At 52.3% G+C, this 22168-nt stretch overlaps 3 protein-coding genes, 1 long non-coding RNA gene and 11 other non-coding genes across 15 annotated transcripts in view; 2 read left to right on the top strand and 13 right to left on the bottom strand.

Annotated features, from left to right (window-relative positions):
- Nucleotides 1-309: 309 nt before the first annotated feature.
- CWC25 (CWC25 spliceosome associated protein homolog) lies at nt 310-7303 on the bottom strand. Its single transcript, XM_037411636.1, is given in 11 exon segments — nt 310-1170; nt 2411-2572; nt 3153-3236; nt 3806-3996; nt 4467-4493; nt 4496-4535; nt 4774-4901; nt 5416-5485; nt 6196-6432; nt 6661-6833; nt 7223-7303. Coding segments are annotated over 11 exon segments (1245 nt in total). The 5' UTR covers nt 7241-7303; the 3' UTR covers nt 310-1055.
- A 1407-nt stretch (nt 7304-8710) lies between these two features.
- Nucleotides 8711-8782, bottom strand: TRNAC-GCA. The gene has a single exon. It is a non-coding gene; the product is annotated as a tRNA-Cys (tRNA).
- Nucleotides 8783-9104: 322 nt separating this feature from the next.
- Nucleotides 9105-9176, bottom strand: TRNAC-GCA. The gene has a single exon. It is a non-coding gene; the product is annotated as a tRNA-Cys (tRNA).
- A 444-nt stretch (nt 9177-9620) lies between these two features.
- On the bottom strand, nt 9621-9692 carry TRNAC-GCA. The gene has a single exon. It is a non-coding gene; the product is annotated as a tRNA-Cys (tRNA).
- A 354-nt stretch (nt 9693-10046) lies between these two features.
- TRNAC-GCA lies at nt 10047-10118 on the bottom strand. Its single transcript has one exon. It is a non-coding gene; the product is annotated as a tRNA-Cys (tRNA).
- A 409-nt stretch (nt 10119-10527) lies between these two features.
- On the bottom strand, nt 10528-10599 carry TRNAC-GCA. The gene has a single exon. It is a non-coding gene; the product is annotated as a tRNA-Cys (tRNA).
- Nucleotides 10600-10973: 374 nt separating this feature from the next.
- Nucleotides 10974-11045, bottom strand: TRNAC-GCA. The gene has a single exon. It is a non-coding gene; the product is annotated as a tRNA-Cys (tRNA).
- Nucleotides 11046-11495: 450 nt separating this feature from the next.
- TRNAC-GCA lies at nt 11496-11567 on the bottom strand. Its single transcript has one exon. It is a non-coding gene; the product is annotated as a tRNA-Cys (tRNA).
- Nucleotides 11568-11852: 285 nt separating this feature from the next.
- Nucleotides 11853-11924, bottom strand: TRNAC-GCA. The gene has a single exon. It is a non-coding gene; the product is annotated as a tRNA-Cys (tRNA).
- Nucleotides 11925-14072: 2148 nt separating this feature from the next.
- RPL23 (ribosomal protein L23) lies at nt 14073-16780 on the bottom strand. Its single transcript, XM_037411638.1, is given in 7 exon segments — nt 14073-14199; nt 14422-14491; nt 14493-14536; nt 15179-15199; nt 15202-15306; nt 16092-16172; nt 16686-16780. Coding segments are annotated over 7 exon segments (417 nt in total). The 5' UTR covers nt 16699-16780; the 3' UTR covers nt 14073-14116.
- LOC119159102 lies at nt 14892-15023 on the bottom strand. Its single transcript, XR_005108030.1, has one exon. It is a non-coding gene; the product is annotated as a small nucleolar RNA SNORA21 (small nucleolar RNA).
- Nucleotides 16781-16852: 72 nt separating the features above from the next.
- On the top strand, nt 16853-18552 carry LOC119159096. The gene is made up of 2 exons (XR_005108027.1): nt 16853-16947; nt 17571-18552. It is a non-coding gene; the product is annotated as an uncharacterized LOC119159096 (long non-coding RNA).
- TRNAC-GCA lies at nt 17091-17164 on the bottom strand. Its single transcript has one exon. It is a non-coding gene; the product is annotated as a tRNA-Cys (tRNA).
- A 651-nt stretch (nt 18553-19203) lies between the features above and the next one.
- Nucleotides 19204-19275, bottom strand: TRNAC-GCA. The gene has a single exon. It is a non-coding gene; the product is annotated as a tRNA-Cys (tRNA).
- A 322-nt stretch (nt 19276-19597) lies between these two features.
- Nucleotides 19598-22168, top strand: part of LASP1 (LIM and SH3 protein 1) — a 33370-nt gene continuing 30799 nt past the window's right edge. The window contains exon 1 of the mRNA XM_037411161.1: nt 19598-19728. Within this exon, the coding sequence (XP_037267058.1) occupies nt 19660-19728 (69 nt within the window). The 5' untranslated portion in view covers nt 19598-19659. The remainder of the gene's footprint in view (nt 19729-22168) is intronic.

Genomic DNA, 22168 nt, shown 5'->3' with positions numbered 1-22168 from the left:
TCTTCCCGGAGATGGTCTCGCCCAGTTGGCGTGACGTACCCGCCCAGACCACGCCCCGCTGCCAGCGGGCCAATAAGCAGCGAGGCGCCTGGAATTATGAATGGGCTGCTCCGCACGTCACAGGCCGCCGTTTAAAGGGCGAGGAAAGGGGCCGGGGCTGCGCGGGGAGCGGGGCCGAGCCCGCCGGTACCGGGGCCGCGAGAACCCCGCCAAGGGGCAGCCACCGCCTCCCAGGCCCTCACACACCCGTCCCTTTGACAGGGGTGCTCACCCCTGTCCCTCCCACCCCCCAAAAAGCCACAAAGAACGTTTAAAAATGACAGTAAAATTCTTAATTTAAAAAATAATAATAATACATCTACACTGCTGTACATATACACATTACTTACATTACAAATTCCCAGAGAAATATTTGCTGTATCAGCTCGTTTCCCTTCGAAGCAGCCTCCTTTGGGTCAAACCCCATTCAAATCTGCAAGCAACCAAGTAACGGCTACAGATATTTTGCAGACTCATCTAAGATCACACTCCAAACACACATCTGAAACGGTGACAGTTATCGAACAGGATTTTGTCTGTTACTCACGTAACTTTTATCAAATTCCATGAAATTATCGTGCATGTCAATTTGTTCTGCTCTGATATTTAAGTACTAACAAAAATAGGTCTTTTTGCTCTGTCACACAAAGAGCTCGGACAATCTGCCCGATGTAGAAAGCAGTTACCAGCTGGCATAATTTGGTTATAACAATATACAAAAGTGATACCAGTCAAGGTGAAGAGAGAAGGAAAAGACCTGGCAATACATTAAAAATAGAATATAAAGGCTCACGAGTTCTCCAGCAAAGGTTTGCTTGCAAGGTCATACTCATTACAAATGTATTCAAAATGCCCCAAGTTCGGAACACGCTGTGGGCTGCAGCACAGAAATCCAGCGCCTCTCTGGGAGATGGAAACTGTTCCTGTAGGGAGCAGCGAGTCTGTGCTGGAGGTCTCTCACCTTTGGGAATCAGCATCCATTTAACTCCTGCATAGGAGCAGAGGAAGACCAAGTTTCATCTCTGCATAAAGTTTTTTTCCAAGGCAGCAGGAGTCCTCTGAAGGGAGTAGATGTTTCGTTTCACTCGATCTTCTAGGGTGGAAGTAGATGCACTCTCCAGTTTTAAGCGACTGCAGAAAATTGAACCAAAGAAAGAAATCAGAATCTCTTTCCAAACATTACATCACTTCTAGCAGGATTCACCATCCCCAAGTCATCTACCAAAATTAACATAGAAACCAGCAATTTTCTATTGAAGCCTCCACTGAAAGAATCAAGTACCTTTTAGTTTGGCTTGTGACAGATTCAACGCCTCATTTAAGGTCAGTGCTCAGAAATATATTTTCACTAGCTCTCAAATCTCCTCCGTCTTCCAAATATAACTAACCGTTAATTACAAACGCATCCGGCACAGGGGACTTGGTTGCTTTCTGTGAAGCAAACGAAGGAAAAGCAACGTGTTCCTGAACTGAGGGCAGCAGTCCTTGGGGAGCCCGAATGCCAGAGCTCACGCTGTAAATGACTACATTAGCTACAGGAGAGAGAAGGGATCCTTGTGACCACTTGCTTTCTTTTACTACTTCAGATCACGTTGCTGTGTTTTGCTGCCGGATTTCCTCGTGCCCACCTCCCTCGCCAATAAACACAAAGTTTGTGTTGGCTCAACCAGTTGCTTCTGCACAGGGAAACACACACTAATCTCTCTCCACAAGAGATTTCACTTATGGAGAAAAATCTACTGTGATTTTAAGCCATCCTTATGGGATCTCAGCTCTGGGCAGCTTCAGGAATTAAGTTTTATTATTTACGATGAATTTACAGAGCCTGGAGAATACCGTGCTGCAGCAGCTCTGCCATACGTAATGCTGCCAGAGGATCTTTCCCCCACCAGGCCTTGTGCCACTCCAGCTTCCTTTGCCTGCCACGTGCACAAGGGACTGTAGGTTACCACAGTGTGTTTAGAAATGGTCTTACTTCTTGCTGAGCACAGGTTTCAGTCCCAAAGGCTCTGGGTACACAGATTCCCGGTGGAATTGCCAGTCTAAACCTGTTGCAAACTCCTGAAAACCGAGAACTTTTTAATACCTGCGTGTAAAATACTACTAGGCGTTTCTACAGGTAGGCAAAAAAATATAAGTGATGACTGGTTTCCGATTCTGACTACTAAGGCCATCATAAAAATTGCTATCTTTTGGGTTAAGGAGAGAATCTGAGAACAGAAGATGTCACCAGTTCTACTGTAAAATACAGTAGAGAGGGATCTTCTACCATAATCTGAAACACCTCAAACACTGAGGCCACCACTCGCTCCTCAGAAGCTGTGGCCTATATTTCCCTTGAATGAAAAAGCAGATGATAAAAGACACTCACTTGAAGAACTTTCCATCTCGGGAGTCGAGTTTCTCCAGTTCCCTCTCCAGCTCCTCCTCCTTTCGGTGTTTCCTGAGGTTGTTTGCTCTCTCCTCTTCCCGCCACTTGGCATTTTCCATCATTTCCTGGCGTTTACGCTCTAGTTCCTCTGGCGAGATCTTTCTGTGTAGAAAAAACACCACTGCTGCGAACGGATAGCACGCTGCACCCCACCCCCCTCATTTTGGGGATGATTTACATCCCAAATAATTTTGGGGATGATTTACAATCCCCAAAACTATGGGTGTTTAACAAGTTTTTTCCTTCGGTAGCCAATCAGCAAAGCTGGTAAGTACATGTCTAAATGTTCTGCTTTACCATACCCCTAGCAAGTCTGTTTTCTCGCTCTTTTCAGCCTTCTAGTTTTTAATTGTCCGGTAAGATGATGCTGTCAAGGTCATATTTTCCTGATGACAGTGAAACAGAATGCTTCCAATTAACAGTCCACCGGACAAAGACTGACTTCACATTAATGCCTTGCACAGTGATGCGAGACACAAGGAGAACCAGCAACCATGCGAGTTGGTTTGGGAAGCTGTCCAAGGTGTTAACTAACAATCAAGCAAACTGAGCACTTTAGGACTCTCTGTCCGACTTTCTGGACATTCGAGCCAATCTACTTTAGTTAACAGAATAAAATTTGGTTCACAGATTACACCCAGCTGTTTCAAAATCACCAGGGCAACTTCCATCCTTTGCTCACCTTGTGTAACCTGGAGTATGCTGGCGTCGATAGCTCTTTTTAGGGGAAGGGCTTCTAGCTCTCCCTTTCTCCTCCCGACTATGTCTGTAACCCAGAAATACCCTTATTAGAACAGATGAACATACGTTATCACACCTCTAAACCTTCCCCTGGATTTTTTGTATACATTCTGACACCAAGGTATTTCCCATATCTGCATGACTGTTCCCTGTTTGCTTTGAAAACAAATTCTATGACTCTTAATGTACTGTAATTTCCATCTGTTTTTCACTGCTGTTTTCTTTATTTCATCAGCAAACAATACGCACACCCGGAACCTCATTTATTGGCATTTAGTAAGGATAATTCAACAATTATAAATACCTTTTAAAGAGAATTGGTAGCCCAAATAAAGCACAATTACAAGCAATATTTGAAAGATACCTAGAAAGAGGGTATCCCAAATGAAAAGTGCCACGTCCCCTCCAGGAGCTAACCTGTGCACTCCTGCACTCTTGCAGTCGCACAGCTCCTGCCTTTACACCCAGAACCGAGCAACAACGTGACCAGAACACTGATGTGGTAGAAGGAGACTGACTAAGAGGGATTTTGATTCTAGAGAACGAACCCACCAGCAGCCCTAGGTTTACGTTATCCAGGTTAGCCACACTCACTGTTTACTGTGTCTAGAAGGAGATCTTGACCCCCTGCATCCAGATTGTTCGGAATTCTTCTTGCTAGAGCGTCTCTGAGGAGAGTGGGATTGGCTCCTGGACCTGGAGCGATGCCGGTGCTTGTGGGAGGCCCGTTCCTGGCCGGCAGCTGGAGAGCTCCGAGACCTGTGGCTCTGGTCTGCGTCTCTAACCTGGAATTCAAAAGTATCTTTCAGGAGAGATGTAAGAGCATAACGATGGAAGACGACAGGAGACCTCAGACCAGGCGAAGTGCAGGAAGGAGTGTACACTGTGGTTTGGGTTACCTTATCTCCCCCCTAGGTTTGCATTAACACCTGTGTCCTAAAAGATTATTTCTGTACAATGTTCAGTAAACTAAAGTGCCAAGGCAGTCAAGCAGCATATTTAAACAGATGAGTAACTCTGTGAAGAGAAACGAAATAAAGCTGAATTTGAATTCAGAGCAGATAGGAGTGCTACCAGGATCTGAACAACTTCAGTTTCAAGACTTAGATGGCTCCAAATTGAATTTAAAGCTTATTATATCATGACCCCTCACAATCCTCTTCTAGCTGGTGAAGCAGTCTTCCAACAAACTGCCAGAACTCCTGCTCTTCCTAACTCAGGGCACTTGCTACCCAAACAGCGGTGTGAAACGTACTTGTAAACCGTATCCTGGACTTTGGAAGGAGCAAGTTTCCAGGAGGAACTGTTCATCCTCTTCTGAGACCTAAAGAGAAAACAGAATAGTACTTCTGGAGCAGATAAATTCAGGAATATTTTTTTAACATCAAAATGTCATAAAAATAACGTTATGATGTAACCAATGAAGTAACAACACAGAAACATTTAGGCCAAATAATAGTGTTAATCAGAAAAAAAAAGACTCAATGAGAAGATCTGAAGAAGACACGAAAACGAGACAACCAACAAACAAATTTTTTTTACTATAAAACCTCAAAACATACTTATTTTTGCTTCGCTCCTCATCACTGCTGTCACTTTCACTGCTAGAACTGCGACGTCGATGTTTCTTGTGCTTCTTCTTCTTCTCTTTCTTCTTCTTTTTCTCTTTTTTATCTAAACTGTTTTGCAGCTATAAAGCAAAAGACCATTTCATTAGTAATAATTACTGCGTCTACACTTGGGCAGTCACTATCACAAGGCAAAGTAACAAAAGTTCTCTGTGGAAAGGCTCCTGGAACAAAACCTAAACCATTTTACAAGGTCCTCTCTCAAAACTAGGGGAGTTTTCTCTACTGTCAGTTTGGTACCAGCTCATGTCAAATGCTATGTCTGCAATCACTGTGAGGTAGTAAATCAACAATTAACCACTAGCTTAAAAAAAGCACACCAGAAGAGCAGGAAGAGTAAAATAACACTGAACTTGAAAGGAAGATGAATTAATTCCTGCTGAGCAACTGATAAAGAACCTTGTTCTATTATATCAGGATTAGAGGAAGCTGAATTTATTTTGTTTTTCTGTGAAGAATCAGGAAGTGGAACTTAGCTCTTTATCTTAAATAATGCTAACTTTGACCTATGATCCTCTCCTTGATCCAGTGTCTTCTGTGCTTTCAGTCTGTAAGGAAGTACTGAGATACACCTACCAATTCTTTGATTTTCTTCATTTTAACAGGATTATTCAAAACTTCTCTCTTCTTTTCCTCCTCCCTCTTTCTAAGCAGAAAGAAAAGTTACTATTGTCAAACAAGTGAAAACATACTATTTTTTGTGAAAGATACCAACCAAGCACAAGCTCTAAAAACATAAAACAGGAAAACAGGCAAGTTTTGTACATTTGGCAACACAGATGCAACTAAGGAGGAGTGCGCCCTTTTCTTCTCCACTTTGGAGTGCACATAGTAGGGTAAACAAAAATTTGTTCTGTTACCATCAGTCTGCCTACAACGTTACTGAATGCCTGAACTCTCAGAGCAGACACAATCACATACACATAAAGGGTGAGCTAAGCTGGTAAGGATGAACCAATGTGCATAACAATCTTTGCATTGCCGTACGTATTTAGCAACTTACAGCTAGATGACCTGTATGATGATCACCAGCTCCTTCAGATCACAAAAGCTTTGATTTGAAATCAGATCAGCAAAGTTACCCCAAGCAGCAAACCGACTCAAATATGTTATTTGATGTTCCGTTGCTGTGTCTAGAACACACAACCAAAAACCCTACCAGTCGTGCAAGATGCTAGTGCCCTCTCCACGGCCAGGACTGCCACCTACAGCCTAGAGCTCACAAACAGGCAGATGTAGCTTTCGAGAAACATATAACAGCAGTCTTTACAAATATAAATAAGATAGTTGTTAGCGAGCTGCTAATACTGATGCTTTGCCTCCTCTACCCCTGCTTTCAGCTCCATCGTTTAGTACCTTATCATGAAAAGTGGATCCTCCCGGATTTTGTTTGCCATATCCAGGACCGAATTGGCACCCGTCTTGGCAAAAATGGAGCCTGGGAGAAGTCCTGTCTCATTGGAACAGCCCGCATCCTTGTCTTCTGTCTTCTCAAAGACATATTTGTCCACGGGGCGACCCATAAGATATTCTTCTCTGTTCACCATGCCACCAGGACCCTGGTACATCCATTCCAGCTTCTCTTCTCTTTTCCTGTTGCAAATAAGACCATCTTATTTTCCTTCTTACAGCTGTAAAACTACGTTTTAAGGCAGTGGTTTATGAAGGTGGGTGGAAATATTTCATTGTCAAGGCCACGAAATCCACGGCGCTCTCAGGAACACCAGGAGCACCTGCAAGACCTCATCAGCAAGTGCTTGCCCTGCCAAGGGTAGCCAGGGCTGGGTCCCACTGGTCTGGGGGGCCCCCGCACCCCCTCACCTGACAGTGCCCATATCCTCAGCATATCGCTGCATCTCCTCCCGCGCTCGCTCCTCCTGCAGCTCCCGCTGCAGCTCCTCGATCTTCTTCCGCTCGGCTTCATGCTTCTGCTCGGCTTTCCACACCTTCTCAACATTGCGCAGCGTCTGGGGGTGCCAGCTCTTCTTCAGGTTCTGCGGGGCGCGCGGGGGGGGGGGGGGGGGGGGAAGAGACCGCACCGGCACCGTTAATGGGGGGCCACCTGCCCGAGCCGCCGGCCCTGGGGAAGGGCCCGCTCCGAGCCGTGCCAGCCCGCAGCCTTCCCACGCCGGCGTCGAGGCCCGGACAGCTCCACCCGCTCAGTCCCGCCCCACCGAGACGCGTCGGGACCGGGGAACGGCCGTAGGCCCCGAAGGTCCCGCGCGTCCTGGGAGCGGGGAACGGCCGCAGGCCCCGCCGAACCCGCACGTCCCGGGGCCGCCGCCCGCCCGCCCGCGCCCCGGCCGGTTCCCGGAGCCCCGGGACAGGCCCTCCGCCCCTCACAGCCCAGCTCAGCGCCGCCCGAGCCCCGGCCGCTCCTCACCAGGTCGCCTCCCCCCATCGCGGCCGCCGGACGAGTGCTTCCCCGCCGCTACCGGGCCAGGAAGTGCGTCACAGTCGCGCGCCACCGCCTGTTCCGCGCCGCGTGGGGCGAACACGTCACTTCCGCCGCGGCGCTGAGGGCGGCCGGCAAGATGGCGGCCGAAGGCAGCGGAGCAGAGCAGGGCGCAGCCGGGGCCCCGTTCGCTAGGGAAAACGGAAAGACTGAGCGCACTAGCGTGAGCTGCCCAGGTAACGGAGCCGGTTTGAACGGCGTGGGAGAGTCGGGGCTCCCCGCTCCTGCGGGTGCGGAGCTCCAGGCGCCGCCGGTCCCGTAGGGACAAGGCCCGGGGCCGCAGTGACCGGGCCTGCAGGTTGTTTTCATTACTTTCCCACATCAGTGGTCTCTACCCCTGGGGGCTGTAACTGAAATTGGGGTGTCGCCGTGCAAAGGTTTCGGCCACATGCGGCTGAAGGACGTTGGTGTGTGTGAAAGCGGCTCTGCCTGCTGAACACACCCGGCTGCTGGCTGCGGCTCTGGGGCCACCCGGGCTCAGCAGAAGAAAAAAGAAAAAATCCCTCCCTCCAAAATGCCTAACTGTAAGCCTAACACTCCCACTGTAAGGCTCCATCGTCTTAATCATTCTTTGTCCACACTATTCTACTCGCAAGATGAACAAGCAGTTTGTTTTCACTGGCTTCAAGATGTGAGTACGTTTCCAGTGACGTTAGTAGAAGCCACCCCAAAAAAGTGCCTGGAAATGAGGGTTCATAATTTGAATAGCACGTAATTATTCACGGGGCAGGTTTGGCAGGGCGTTACAGTGACAAGAATGTGCAGTGATGTCTCTTCCTCAGGCTAACGCTGTTCAAACTGCTCCTGCGGGGGGGGGGGGGGGGCGTTTCCAGAGCCCCGCCGTGCACCCGTTGCCTACGGCGCTGCCCGGGGCTGGGTTAGAACCGGTGACCTCCGAGTTCCCAGCCCGGCGCGTTGCCCCTGAGCCACCTCCCCCCGCCCCCCCGCCCCCAACCCCCACCCAGCCGGCCCCGCGCCGGGGGCGTGGCTCAGGGGCAGAGCATCCGCCTGCGGGGCCGGAGGTGCAGGGTTCGAGCCCCCGGGCGGGGGGGAGAGGCAGCCACCTGGCATCTCAACAGCCCAACCACAAGCTGGTTCCTGCATCACTGCCCCAGCTCCCTTCAGAAGGCAACTCCGCAGTGATCCCTGCCTCTAGAACGGCGTTATCCCTGCTGTTTGCCGTTTAAATTAACGGCAGTTACTCAGACAGGAAAAACTAGACCAGCAGCACCTCCACTGAGCCACCTTAGTTGTGTGTACGTGCAGTATTCAGGAGAGGAGGAGAATGTCAGAGTCTGAATTTGTGCTTGGCAGCAGATCATCAAGTGATTTCCAAGACTTTGGAGGGTTAAGAAACTCTCTCCATCCTCTGTGAGGTGATTCTGGAAGCAGAAAGGGTGAAAAACGAGCTAAAAGAGGGGGCACCTGGAGTTGAACCAGGGACCTCTTGATCTGCAGTCAAATGCTCTGCCACTGAGCTATACCCCCCAGCACAAGGGATTTTTAACATGTTTACATGGAATAGAGACAAGTTTGTGTCCACTGGTTTGACTCTTCAACTTCATAGCGCCTGAGCGCCTTAACGCACCTGCCAAAGGCTGTACAGGGAGTTACATATGATAAATACAATTAGTAGTTACACAGTGCAGAACCCCTGCAGTTTCCGAATAGCCACGGGCTCGGTACCTGCAATAATGGAGTTCAGAAACCAACCTTTCCTGCACAGCACAACTCACGAGAGCCAAGAGCAGCCACTTACTTTCAGTGCCCAAAATTTTGGCAAAAGGACAGTTGCAGGAGATGAAAAAAGAGGGGGCACCTGGAGTTGAACCAGGGACCTCTTGATCTGCAGTCAAATGCTCTGCCACTGAGCTATACCCCCTGAGTTAGGGCTACTATGAGGAGCTACTGAGTTAGGAGCTACTACTACTGAGTTAGGAGCTACTACAAGCAGGCACAGCACCTGCGCGAGGAGATTTTTAAAATGTTTCTGCATAAAATGAGGTTTCTAGCCCCGCTGCTTTGACTCTTTGACTCGACAGCCCCCTCTGCCCCTTAATGCGCCTGCCAAAGGCTGTACGGGGAGTTACATGGGATAAATACAATTAGGACACAGAATTAACAGAGGAAAGGACACACAGGGAGGACTTACTCACACAGTGCAGAACCCCTGCAGTTTCCAAACAGTCAGGGCCTCGGGTCCTTCACTAACGGAGCTCAGGTACCTGCATTCCCTGCACAGCGCAACTCACAAGAGCCCAGAAGAGCTCCCCATCCTTTGGTGCCCAAAATTTTGGCAAAAGGACGGTTGCAGGAGATGAAAAAGAGGGGGCACCTGGAGTTGAACCAGGGACCTCTTGATCTGCAGTCAAATGCTCTGCCACTGAGCTATACCCCCTGGCACAGCACCTGTGCGAGGACATTTTTAAAATAATCTTGTTTTTCTATGTGAGTATGTCCACTGGTTAGACTGTTACCTGACAAACCCCGTGCATCTTAGTGTAGCTGCCAAAGTGTATGCAGACAATTACTACAGAGAAATGAGCCAAGTACACACAAACAGGTAGTAGTTGCTTGCACACTGCCCAGCCCCCTGCACCTTCCAAACAGTCACAGCCTCAGCACCTCCGATCCTGAAGCTCAGAAAGCAACCCTCGCTGCACAGCGCAACTCACAAGAGCCAAGCACGGGCCTCCACCTTCCTTCGGTGCCCAAAATTTTGGCAAAAGGACGGTTGCAGGAGAAGAAAAAGAGGGGGCACCTGGAGTTGAACCAGGGACCTCTTGATCTGCAGTCAAATGCTCTGCCACTGAGCTATACCCCCTGAGTTAGAGCTACTACAAGGAGCAATAAAAATCTTACTACGCAGCGCAGGTTTCCCGTCCACTGCTCAGATTGTGCTATATGCCGGCACCCTCTTCCGCACGCTCACGTACAAGCAAAACTGGGCACAGAAAGTTACTGCATACAATCTGGAGTACAAATACACGTGGACAGGGTGTAATTATGCACCCAAACTCGATGAAAACGACAATTGCTGTTAGGGCCAAGCAGGGAACGTTATGTCTTTGCTTCATCACCGTCACAGGTAATGGTTTTAGCAGGAAGTGTTAGGATGAGCGCTCAGTATCTTACATATGGAAGTTGAGGGTCCTTCTGGGCACAGCCTGAGCCCAGCGGAGCTAAAAGCAAGGAATGCTCCTCAGTTTTTCCCTGGAAAAAGCACAATTCAAAGGGGGCACCTGGAGTTGAACCAGGGACCTCTTGATCTGCAGTCAAATGCTCTGCCACTGAGCTATACCCCCCGGCACAGTGCCTGTGCGAGGAGATTTTTAAAATGTTTCTGCATAAAATGAGGTTTCTAGCCCCGCTGCTTTGACTCTTTGACTCGACAGCCCCCTCTGCCCCTTAATGCGCCTGCCAAAGGCTGTACGGGGAGTTACATGGGATAAATACAATTAGGACACAGAATTAACAGAGGAAAGGACACACAGGGAGGACTTACTCACACAGTGCAGAACCCCTGCAGTTTCCAAACAGTCAGGGCCTCGGGTCCTTCACTAACGGAGCTCAGGTACCTGCATTCCCTGCACAGCGCAACTCACAAGAGCCCAGAAGAGCTCCCCATCCTTTGGTGCCCAAAATTTTGGCAAAAGGACGGTTGCAGGAGGTGAAAAAGAGGGGGCACCTGGAGTTGAACCAGGGACCTCTTGATCTGCAGTCAAATGCTCTACCACTGAGCTATACCCCCTGGCACAGACCCTGCCAACCCACCGACAAAACATTTAGTTTGTTCTTCCCCGGTCTTTGACCTTGATCCCACAGGAATCACATCCTGCTGCAGAAATTGCAAAACAAAACAGCAGAAAAGACATGGAGTTATCGGACTCCAGCACAAGACAGATGCCGCCTCCATACCTCGTTCCCCAGGTGACCTTGGCCCAGTTTCTCTGCAGCTCCGTGTCCTCTCCCCGCGGTGGGCTGCGCTCCGAGTACCCCACAACCTGAGTACCCCACAACCTGAGTACCCCACAACCTGACACAGCAGCTGCCTTAGCGTCTTTGAACCTTTTTCCCCACCCTTTCCAGCTCTGACTGTATCGTGACAGAAGAATTAATAGGAGAGGAGGTTGAGCTGATGTTGGGAGCTCACCTTCCAGGGACCACGCATCCCAAAATTCCAAGAAAAAAGTGGAAAGGGAGGGGGCACCCGGAGTTGAACCGGGGACCTCTTGATCTGCAGTCAAATGCTCTACCACTGAGCTATACCCCCTGCCTGGGCATGGCTCCCCGGCACAAATTCTCCTCTTCATTAGCAGCTCTCCTTAATTAGTATCATAGCACAGCTTGGCTAATTAATCCCAGCAAAAGCAGCAGCTTCTCCTGAAATACTCCTCTCGTTCCTCACAAACACCCCACTGCTCCTGTGGGAATGTTCTTCTCCCCCTCTGGCCAGCCACCCGCCAGAGGCCAGAGCCTGCAGGTAGTTTATGGGAAAAGCATTAGAACAAGGAGCTCCAACCCCACTTTTTTTGGGGGGGAAAAGGGGGAAAAAGGGAGGGGGCACCCGGATTTGAACCGGGGACCTCTTGATCTGCAGTCAAATGCTCTGCCCCTGAGCTATACCCCCACTTGCATAAGGCTGCCCGGTACGGCTCCATCTGGGCAGTGACGAGGTGGCTTGGCTGCATTCCACCACCTGCCCTCGCCACACCTGCACCGCTGCCTCGCACGCGCGCCAGCCCTCTCATTACCCTGCCTTTTGCCTTTACACCCCCCCCAGGTCTCTTTCCAACACTTAAAAACCAGGCTCCTGGCTGCCAAGCTCATAGATACCTGGGTTACCTTTCTCAAAAACATCCCATTGTGGAGGAGAAAAAAAAAAAAAATAAAAAGACTGCTCGGAAACACTGACTTCAAAACACCGCTGAAGGCACCTGGCTGCACCTTTCTTTGGTCTCGGGGGTGTGCCCTGCCATTAGACAGCACACCAGCCTCGCAGAGGCACTACTGCCACACCTCCCTCCCTGCCCACAGCCTCTCTTGCCTTCTCTGACTGGCAGCCCAAAAGCAGGGGACACCAAAAAAAAGAAACACCCAAAGTGCTTCATCCAACTACCGTGCTGTGCTCTGCCTCAGGAAGAGTCTTCCCACATCAAAAATCCAGCACAAGCTGTTAAAATAGATCAAGGGAAAAGACCTTTATTCTAGCAGTGGTTCCTTACTCATAAGCAGGTCTCTGCATCTCTCCCCAGGTCTGAGGAACAGCTCCTTCATCACCACCGGACTGGAAAGATGGCCACCGCTCAGAAGGAAAGAGATCAACTCCAGCCGCAGGTCTGGAATGCTGCGGCGACAGCCCGAGCGCCCGCTGTACCCTTCCAGGGGTTCCAGGTCTGCTGGGAAGAAGCCACGACCGCTCGCTCACCTGCTCTGTGGAACAGCCTGGAGAGAAGAGAGTGGCCCTCAATCCGTGTCAAATCCTTTTCCATGTTCCCCCCCCTCCAGCTGCTGCCAACACACAGCACATTATCCAGTGGGAATGCCTCAAGAAACAAATTTAGGGCACAATATTTTGCAGATTCATGTTGGATAGGCCAAAGATCTGTTTTAAAAACGCTTTACAAATCACTGCGAGACCCTGCTGCTCTTGTACGTCATTATTTGTGTCTGTGCTACAAGTAACTCCAAGTCTTTGGTCCGTTCACCACCCTTCTTCCTCTGCTCTAAAGGCATCGGGGATAGCAGAGAAGGATCAGGAATCTCTAAGCAAAGGGAAAAGTGACCGTGGGATCAGCTATGTGCCAGGGTGGATCGAAGCCCGGAGCACACCAGGGGCTCCCTGACCTGGGTGTCACAGCCAGTGCTGAGAGCAGGGCACCAGGGCCACGATATCCAGGAGAAAGTCCCCCCCCATTTCCACCCGCAAGCCCAGGTCCAAGGCAGCCTCCCTGCCCCTCCAGCAGCACCACAAAACACGCCAACCTGCAGCTTACATCCAGACGTTCTCTGCTGCAGCCAGAGGAACACCGGGAAAACCACCAGCGACTTGACACAGCACAAGCTTTTGCACAGACGTACCTTCCAACTCCCACCTCGAAGCTTTTCAGCTGATCTTGCAAGTTCAGATCAGACCTTCTACTTGCGATTAGCAATCAGCGACCTGTTTCACCACTGATGGAAGGTTGAGGCACGTGCTTCAGCCACTACCTCAGCCAACAGCAGTGGGGCTTGATGTGTCCTTGCATGACTTCAGCAAGGTCGAAGAAACATTCTTTAGATCCCAGTGGCCACAACTCCACAGCTCAAGGCACAGATCACTTTCAAGCAGTTTCCCACACCCACACCCCTCCCCCTCGAATCAGACCAGTATCTCTAAGCGGTTAAATTGCCCACCCTGGAAGAAAATTCCAGACCTACAATTTGGCAAGCCTCTGTACAAAGGCTTCTTGTAGCGGCTTTTATAGACACCGCCCAGTTTCTATCCCTGCATACATCAACTGGATCAATTCAGACAATATTGCTGAAATTTAACTCATTCCAGTGCAACCCCCTTCCAGCTATTTTCCACTAGTACAGGAACCTTCCTGAAGAAAAAAAAAAAAAAAAAAAAAAAGACTCATCACTGGATATTAAACTCCAAATCCCATTTTTCCTGCTCAAAGTATACCATCCACACAAGAGTTCTGTAAAAACACCTCCCAGAACTAACTCCCCTCATCGTCACACTCGTCCTGCTCAGCAGAGGAGAGCACTTTGGCAAGAAAGACACTACTTCTTGGTACAAGGACTTTTATTTTATCTCTACAGAGATGAACACGTTCATGCAATGCTTCCTGCATTGGAGGCGATCCTGGGCCACAGATCCGCACACTCCTTAGCCACAGGGCCTGTGATTGCAGAGCCTGGGAAAGAAAGAGACAACAGCGCGTTAGGGGCCCGAGTAGGTGCAGAGATGCTTCAGGGCAGCATTTTTACACAAACACTAGTTCAACCCCAATCGCACCCTCCGAGGAGAATCTGGGTCCTTTTGCCCAGGAGAGCGCAGCCCTCCGACCAGCACCACTGACCTGCCACCCCTCTCCATGTCCCCCTTTTGCCCAGCATAACGGGATCCTTGTCCGTACCTTTCATTTCACCTTTATTATTTACTATCACTCCTGCGTTGTCTTCAAAATAGAGGAACACCCCGTCTTTTCCTCCTGTACGATTTTCGCTGCCGAATTACCACCGCCGGATGGACTGCAAAGAGAAAGGAACAGCTTGGTATCAGAAACATCACGTTAAGCACACGGTCCTGGGAACAGATACCCCAGGGGAACCGTTTTGCAGCAGCACCTGATGCAGTGCACAAGCGTAGGGTTTTCTGCACGGTGTATTTGCAGTGCTTCGCTAAGAGAAGCTACAGTTTATAGTCAGTAATAGACTTAAAACTGATCGTGTAACGCTTACAGCTGCGTCCACGCTTGGGACAATCTAGCGTTTTTTCCACTTTTCCACCTTTATTTCTAAATATACCATCCAATCACAGACATACTCAGCAAACACTCCTCCCTTCCCCTCCAGAGCAGGACCAGACCTCCTTCCCCCCGCGGCCGAATGTCACACCGCTGATTGAAATCAACAGCACAGGCTGCCACTTCACCCAAAAGCGATGTCTTCGCTCTGCCCTTCCACGACAACTCGCCGAGCCACTGCACACAGACCCACGAGTGCTTTTCAGAAGGGTGGAGGTGACGCTCCAAAGATTCGGGGCCCACCTTCCTGATCAGTTTGAGGGAGGAACCGTGCTCCCCTCGGATGAGGGACACTACAGCGCAGGCAGGCTTGCAGCAGGAGCTGCCCGTCGGTGCGGCAGGACTCGCCGCTCCTCTCCGCACTCACCCTTCTTCCTCAGCTCTGGTTGCCTTTCTTGACGGTGGCCATCACCATGTCACCCACGCCGGCTGCCGGCAGCCTGTTCAGGCGTCCCTTGATCCCCTTCACGGAGATGATGTACAGGTTCTTGGCACCTGCGGAGAGAAGCGCCGGCATTAACAGAGCTGGCCATCCAGGAAGACGTTTCCCCGTGTCAAATCACCGACTGAAGCGAACAGCACGGGCTGCCGCTTCACCCAAAGCGATACCGTTGCGTCTCCTTCCACAACATCTCACTGAGCCACAAGCACAGACCCAACAAGAGCTTTTCAGAAGGAAAATGGTTTTTTACAAACTTCTTCCAACACCTTCAGCATTACAGCAGGTGTCTCCTGACCGCTGCCACCCTGTTGTGTTCATTTCAGTGCAATTACTACAGCCTGTTTGTTTCACTATAACTTTTATGGATAATCGTCAGCAAACGTTAGCTGCACATTGTATCGTTAAGGGAATGTTAATCTGTGATTCCAGGAAGGAGCTAAAATGAAAGATCCCCTTGCAAAGATGGATTTGAAACCCAACTTGCCAAAAGAAGCTGAAATGTGGTCAAGACAAGCCATCTAGGGAATAATAACTGAGGTCCAGCTCGGGTCTGCTGGTGTTTGAGACCCACAGAAGTTTCTTAACCTGTAAGGAACATGTGTGATGCTTAATTAACGCAGCGCCGCTTATTCTGGGAAATGAACCAAGGTGATGCTTCCCAGCGATGTAACCGGCAAACGTGTGGACGGTCTAACCCTGCCAACGGAACGGGGCAGGCAGGATGATGTGCCGGTACGCAGCGCTGCAGCAGCGGCACGGCAGCGCCCCATGTCCGGCAGCTCCCCGACTCCCGCCGCCGCGCTCCTGGGCTCCAGCCGGGCCGCAGCCACGCTCACCACCGTGTTGTCGGCGCAGTTGATCACAGCTCCACCGGGAGACCGAGGGATATGCGAACTTGGCACCGGAGAACCGCCGCGTCCTGCGGGTTGAGAAAAGATTAAGAGCCGAAGTGACGGGAGCGTCCCCCAGCCCCAGCCTGACCCCTGCTGCCCCATCCTCCCCCACACCCTGTCCCCCAGTGTCCCCCCATCCTGTCTCCCGGTCACCCCAGCCCCCTATTCAGTCCCCCCAGCGTCCCCACCATCCTGCCCCTCCCACCTATCCCCCATCTCGCCCCCCCCACCGCCCTGTCCCCCCAGTGTCGCCCCGCCACCCCCGTCCCCCCAGTGCCCCCCATCCCGTCCCCCTGCCGCCCTGTCCCCCCAGCGTCCATCTCGTCCCCCCGCCGCCCCGTCTCCCCAGCCCACCCATCCCAGGCCCCACCCCCACGTCCCCTAAGCATCCCCCCATCCCGTTCCTCTCCGCCGCCCCCATCCCCCCCATCCCGTCCCCACAGTCCCCCCGCCGCCTCGGGAGCGGGACAGCCACGCCGGCCGCAGGTCCCGAGCCCCGCGGGACGGCGGATGGAGCCGGATCCCGGCCCCCGGCTCACCTCGCTTGGACATCTTGGGGCCGGAAGAGGAGGCCCGGCGCGGAGCACGCCGGGATATGCCCGTACGCCGCGCCGCCGGAAGTGACGTGCCAAGGCCAGCACGCCTCACGTGGCGGCCGGGCCCCGCGGCGCCGCGCGGAGGTGACGGGGAGCGGAGCGCGCCCCCCCCCCCCCCCCCTACTACCCGCGGTACCGGGAGCACCGCGAGGGGAAGGCGGCAGTGCCCCCCACGGCTGGGCTGCGCTCCCCACTGGGTGCATGGGTACCGGACGGGGCCGCGCCAGGGGCACCGGGAGGCTTTGGGACCCCGTAATTTTGGGGGAAAATCTTTCGAAAATTTCTAAACCGGAGGGGGCACGGGGGGGGGGAATTCAAAAAAAAAGAAATAAGAGACGTTTCTAAAAGAGGGGGCACCCGGATTTGAACCGGGGACCTCTTGATCTGCAGTTCAAATGCTCTACCACTGAGCTATAACCCCCGGCGCGTAGTCGTCCGCTCCGCGCCGCCTTCCCGCGCTACCCGGGGCCACCGGCCCGGCGGGGACACTCGCCCTCAGCCCCCGAGCAGGGGGGGCGATGGGACGGGTGCGCCTTGTCCCGGGGGGCCCGGCCAAGGCCGGGCTGGGAGCCCCCCGCGGCAAGGGGGGCCAGCAAGGAAGGAATTTTTCTGCCTTATCAGAAGGAATTGCCCTTGGCTGGCTCGTGCCTCCAGGCGGCCTACTTCAGCCCCAGCGACTCCGCACAATCCAGGGTTATTGCACCCCAAAGGGAAAGGGATTTTTGCCTGGGGGCTATATATTTTACATCTATCTATCTAATATATCATATTTCATTTTCATATATATATGTATATAAAATATTTATTAATTTTTATTTAATTATTCAGCTATCACCGAAATCAAATATCAGGAGGAAAGCAAAGTGATTGCTGCTTGTACTATTTCATATACCTGGTCCTCTGAGTGCTCCGCGTAGAAACAAGAAGAATGTTGCCAGCCTTCAGCAAAAAAATGAGAAATATGTATGTAAGAGAATAACTTCAGAACGCAACAAAATATCCCGTCGTTTCACAGCAATAATCAAATACCGCTGACGGTAACTGGTGGTTTGCAGCTAATGAGAGGCAGGTACCCAGCCGTTACATGCCGTAACGAGGTGATGGTGCTGTAACGCGGCGCCTTACCCAGCGTGGCTCCTGCCGTGGGGTCCCAGGACATCAGCTCACACCCATCACCCCTGCGAAGGCACCAGGAGGAGAGCGCAGGTCACGCGCGAGGTCACCCATCAACAGGATGGGTGCTTGGGGCACCAGAAGTGATGCAGCTCACCAGGGATGGGTGCTTGGGGGACCAGACATGGTGCAGCTCACCGGAGATGGGTGCTTGGGGGCACCAGGAGTGATGCAGCTCTCAAAAAGAAAAAAAAAAATAAGAAAGCTGGGGCTGGAGCAGGGCCTGGGGGGAGTATGCCCTCAGCCAGCCCATGGGAAGCAGCAGCAGCAGCTTCTCTGCACTGTACCCAAAACGTCGGGTGATGGAGAGCCTCCCTCACCCCGCAGCTTCTCCCAAGCCAAGCGAGGAAAAACCACCCACAGCATCCCAAAGAGCTGGATAAGCTGAAAAGCTCATCTTATTTTAAGCTGCGATGGGCCAGGACAAGGGTGGGAGGCTGATTCGGGGGCTGGGAAGCGTTGGGCGAGGTGATCAGAAAAGGGAAGGAGTGGGCGCCTTTGGTGAGAGGATCAGATAAGCTGCTTTTCAAACGAAGGAAGCCAATTTAAGCCGCATCCTGAAATGAATAAGGGGGCAGAGAGCCGAGCGCAGCCTCGTTTGATGTGGGTGTGCTTTATTAAAGCCTGCTTGCAAATAGTGATACTGAGCTTCGGTCTTTTCTAACATGCTCCGGGAAAGAGAATTAAGTGTCATTATCTCCCAATAGAAATTGAATTAACGTTCTTACGAAGGTTTTTGCGACGGAATAACCTGAATTGACCGGAGTTGATGCTACGTGTCGTGGTGTACGGGCAGGGAGAACCTGGGTGAAGCGGGGTGTGCGGTACCCCACGGCATTGCAGCTTGGAAAAGGTTGAGAGGCTTCTGCTCCGTAAAAATACACTAAAAATTGAAACCTGGTGGGGAACTGGACTTGCGCTCGACAGAGGTCGAGAGGATTCTGCTCACGTTTGCGTTGCTGCCTTTCAATAAAAATACAATAAAAGTTGAAAGCTGGTGGGGAACTGGACTTGCGCGAGGTACAGACGCAGAGGTCAAGGTGCTCCCTCTCGCCCCCGCAAGTCTGTGACCCGCCTGTTGTGGATCACTTCCCATTTTACCAAAAATAACTTGTTATTTATTAAAACTGTGTTTCCCCTCGAAGCGACTCAGCCCAACGCAGCAGCTCTACGGACACAACTCCCCAACGCCACCACAGCTCTCCACTCACTTACCGGCTTAAAATTATAAGGAATCACACGTGGATGTGGAGTTAAAAAAAAAAAGAAAAAGTAAATTTTAATTCTCAGGGGGCACCCGGATTTGAACCAGGGACCTCTTGATCTGCAGTCAAATGCTCTACCACTGAGCTATACCCCCAGCTGCCAATAAAGCCGCCGGGTGGTCACTTACAAAGGCTCCACGCGCGGGCAGACCCTCCCCCAGCCCCCACCCCGTTCCACGCAGAGACGAGCATGGAACGGGGTGGGGGGCTGGTGTGTGTGGGGGGTGTCTGCGCGCCCCTGCAAAGCGCTACACGTGCCCACGCACCCCCGGAGGCGGGAGCGCGCCGCCCACGCCGCCCATTGACAAACGTAGGCTGTACGGCTGCGTGGGGACACGCCCCGCCCCCACCGCCCCTCCCCCACCCCCCACCCCCCCCCTCCCCCAGCCTATTTAGGGTCGCGGCAAAGCGGGCGGCGGCTCAGAAGCGGCAGCAGCGGGTGGTGGGAAGGAGTTGGGGAGGGGGGGGGGGGTCGAGCCATGAATCCCAACTGTGCCCGTTGCGGCAAGATCGTGTATCCCACCGAGAAGGTGAACTGCTTGGATAAGGTCAGTGGCCACGCGTGGGGCTGGGGGCACGCGGGGAGGGGGGGGGGACGGACGGAGGGGGAGCACCCAGGGTGATCGGCTCTCCGTGGGTGGGATGGTTGTAGGTTTTTTGGGTTTTTTTTTTTCCTCCTCCTCCATCATCTCCACGTTGCCCTACCCGGAGGTCCTGGCGGCGGCTGCCAGGTCTCCCGGGGTGGATGCTTCGTTTTCCTCCTCCATCATCATCATCATTACCTCGCTTTTGAGGAGGGGGGGCATCTCCACGTTACCCACCCAGAGAGTCCTAGAGAGCGCTTGAGGGCGGGGGGGGACCCCCACGCTCCCCCAGGATCCAGCATCCCTCCCACCAGGGGACTGGGAGCCCTTTGCCCAGGCGCTCCCCGTGGCTTTATTTTTTTTTTTTTTTTAAATAATTTAAAAGCAGCAGCAGCCCAGCCTTGCGGGAAGGCGGCTGCGGAGGCTGATGGAAAGCAACAGTTAAAGCTTCCCCTCAAGCCGGGAACCTCATCTGGTTTGCATTACCCGAGCTTTTTTCTTTTTTTCTTTTTTTTTTTCTTTTTCTTTTTTTCTTTTTTTTTAATCTTCCACCCCAATTGATACTTCTGTGTTCCAGAATTCAAGCTTTATACTTTCTGCTGCCTGCCTTAACGCGGGGCGCGAGCGCTTTGGAGTGGCTTTTTTATTTATTGTTATTTATTTTTTTTTAATGTTTTCCCATCAAGAACAAAGCTCTGGTGAGGTGAGGTCCGGTGGAGCAGGCGGTGGTGGTGTCTCCATCCCCTGTGCTGCACCATTCCCATGGGATTTGCCTCTCAACTAACCCCTCCTGGAGAGCTGAGCTGCTCTCCTCCCCCCTCCTCTTCCAGGCTTCTGGGATGACCAGTTTAGGGACTAAAAAAAGTAACTGGAAGAATGTGCGGATCTGGGCAGTGGCATTCCTGAGCTCCAGCAGCCCCTTTTGCTCGCATTTTTAACAGATGATGTTTCTTCCTGAAGCTGGGAATGGTTTGAAGCTGAACTATCAGCCCTGTGTCCCAGGGATTGTCCTGGCTGCTTTTCTGCAACCTGTGCTGACCCCTAGTAGCTGCGGGGTATCCCAACAGGGATAATTGGAAGGGAATTGGGGGGGGGGGGGGGGGGTGACCCCTTGATTCCACAGCCAGCAGCCTGGGTTTTGCGCCGCTTCTGACCTGGCAGCGGTGTGCTGAGCATGCTGAGCCCCTCTATCCCGCCTGTTTGGAAGAGGGCAGGAGGCTGCAGGCATCATCCTGTACTTCTAGGGGGTCTCCTTAGCTTCCCCTTCCTCAAAATTATCGCACGGGCGGCCTTGGAAATACAGCGTGCCCCTAACCAAACAACGAATTGCCCCAGCGTTAATTTTTCCTGGGGTTTCTGGCGGGGGGGGGGGCAAAAAAAAAAAAAGCCTCGCCACTTCCTATAAAAGCCGGAGATAAGCACGGTGTGACGAGTGGCTGCCCTCCTGTTTTCGCTCTACCCAGAGCAAAGTCAAAAGGGCGGCTCTGGTGGTGTTTGCGTAAGCGTCGCTGAAGTTGAACCGCAGCAGCGGTGCAGGGCTGCTGGGAGGGGAAGCAATGCATGCGGCGGTGGCGACGCTCTCGGTGCATGCACCGGTGTGTCGGTAAGCCAGATGGGTTTGGGTTTTATTACCTGGTAGTGACTCAGGGGGGGTCCCTTTTCCTTTGAGGTTTACAGGAAAGTAGGAGGAAGAACTTGCTGCTTTATCGGGCTGCACCGCCACTGCCAGCTCCGGCTGGGCTGAACGCCACCGGCCAGTTCTGCTGCTCACTTCTCACATCCTCACCTTGCGAGGCGAAGGGCAAATGCCCTGCTCGGCCTTGGGGGAAGGGGTGTTGCTCCCCTCCCCCCACCGCCAGCCCTCTAGAGAAGGTGCTGGTGAGCTGCCCGCTTCCGCTGTGGAAGTGACATCTCCTGGCCGCTGGTGCTTGCAGCTGCTGAACCCCACGTAAAGCTGATGTCAGATGAGTTCTGAAACGAGTTAAACGAGCTGTTACAGTGCATTAAACCCCAGCAAGGGTTGCCCCCAGCCCCAGGAGTCCCCCCTCACCCTCAACTCTCAAGCGATGCTCCCAGCGGTGTGAGCAGTGGTTTTGCTCCGTGGAGGGGGTGTTGCGTGGCTGGTAGTAAATGGCTACACCAACACGTACCGTGGCTCTGAGCTCTGTCCCCACATCCAGCCTGCCGTGGGTGGCAAAGCTGTCCAGTGCTCCATCCCTCCACGAGCAGCCTGCCTGGAGCGCAGCCAGCGCGCTTCCCGCAGAGTACATCCGCCGGGATGCGGTGCAGTCGTACCTGGATCGCCTCCAGATGTTGGGAGCACTTCAGACTTGGGAGCTGGAAAGCACAGGCGTTAATGGTCCTCTAAAAACCGATTTGAAACTCATCCCCTTTCCCTACAGAC

Source organism: Falco rusticolus, chromosome 18 (genome assembly GCF_015220075.1).
Source record: "Falco rusticolus isolate bFalRus1 chromosome 18, bFalRus1.pri, whole genome shotgun sequence".
In the NCBI taxonomy this organism is placed as follows: Eukaryota; Metazoa; Chordata; class Aves; order Falconiformes; family Falconidae; genus Falco; species Falco rusticolus.
This window is presented reverse-complemented; position numbering and strand designations above follow the sequence as displayed.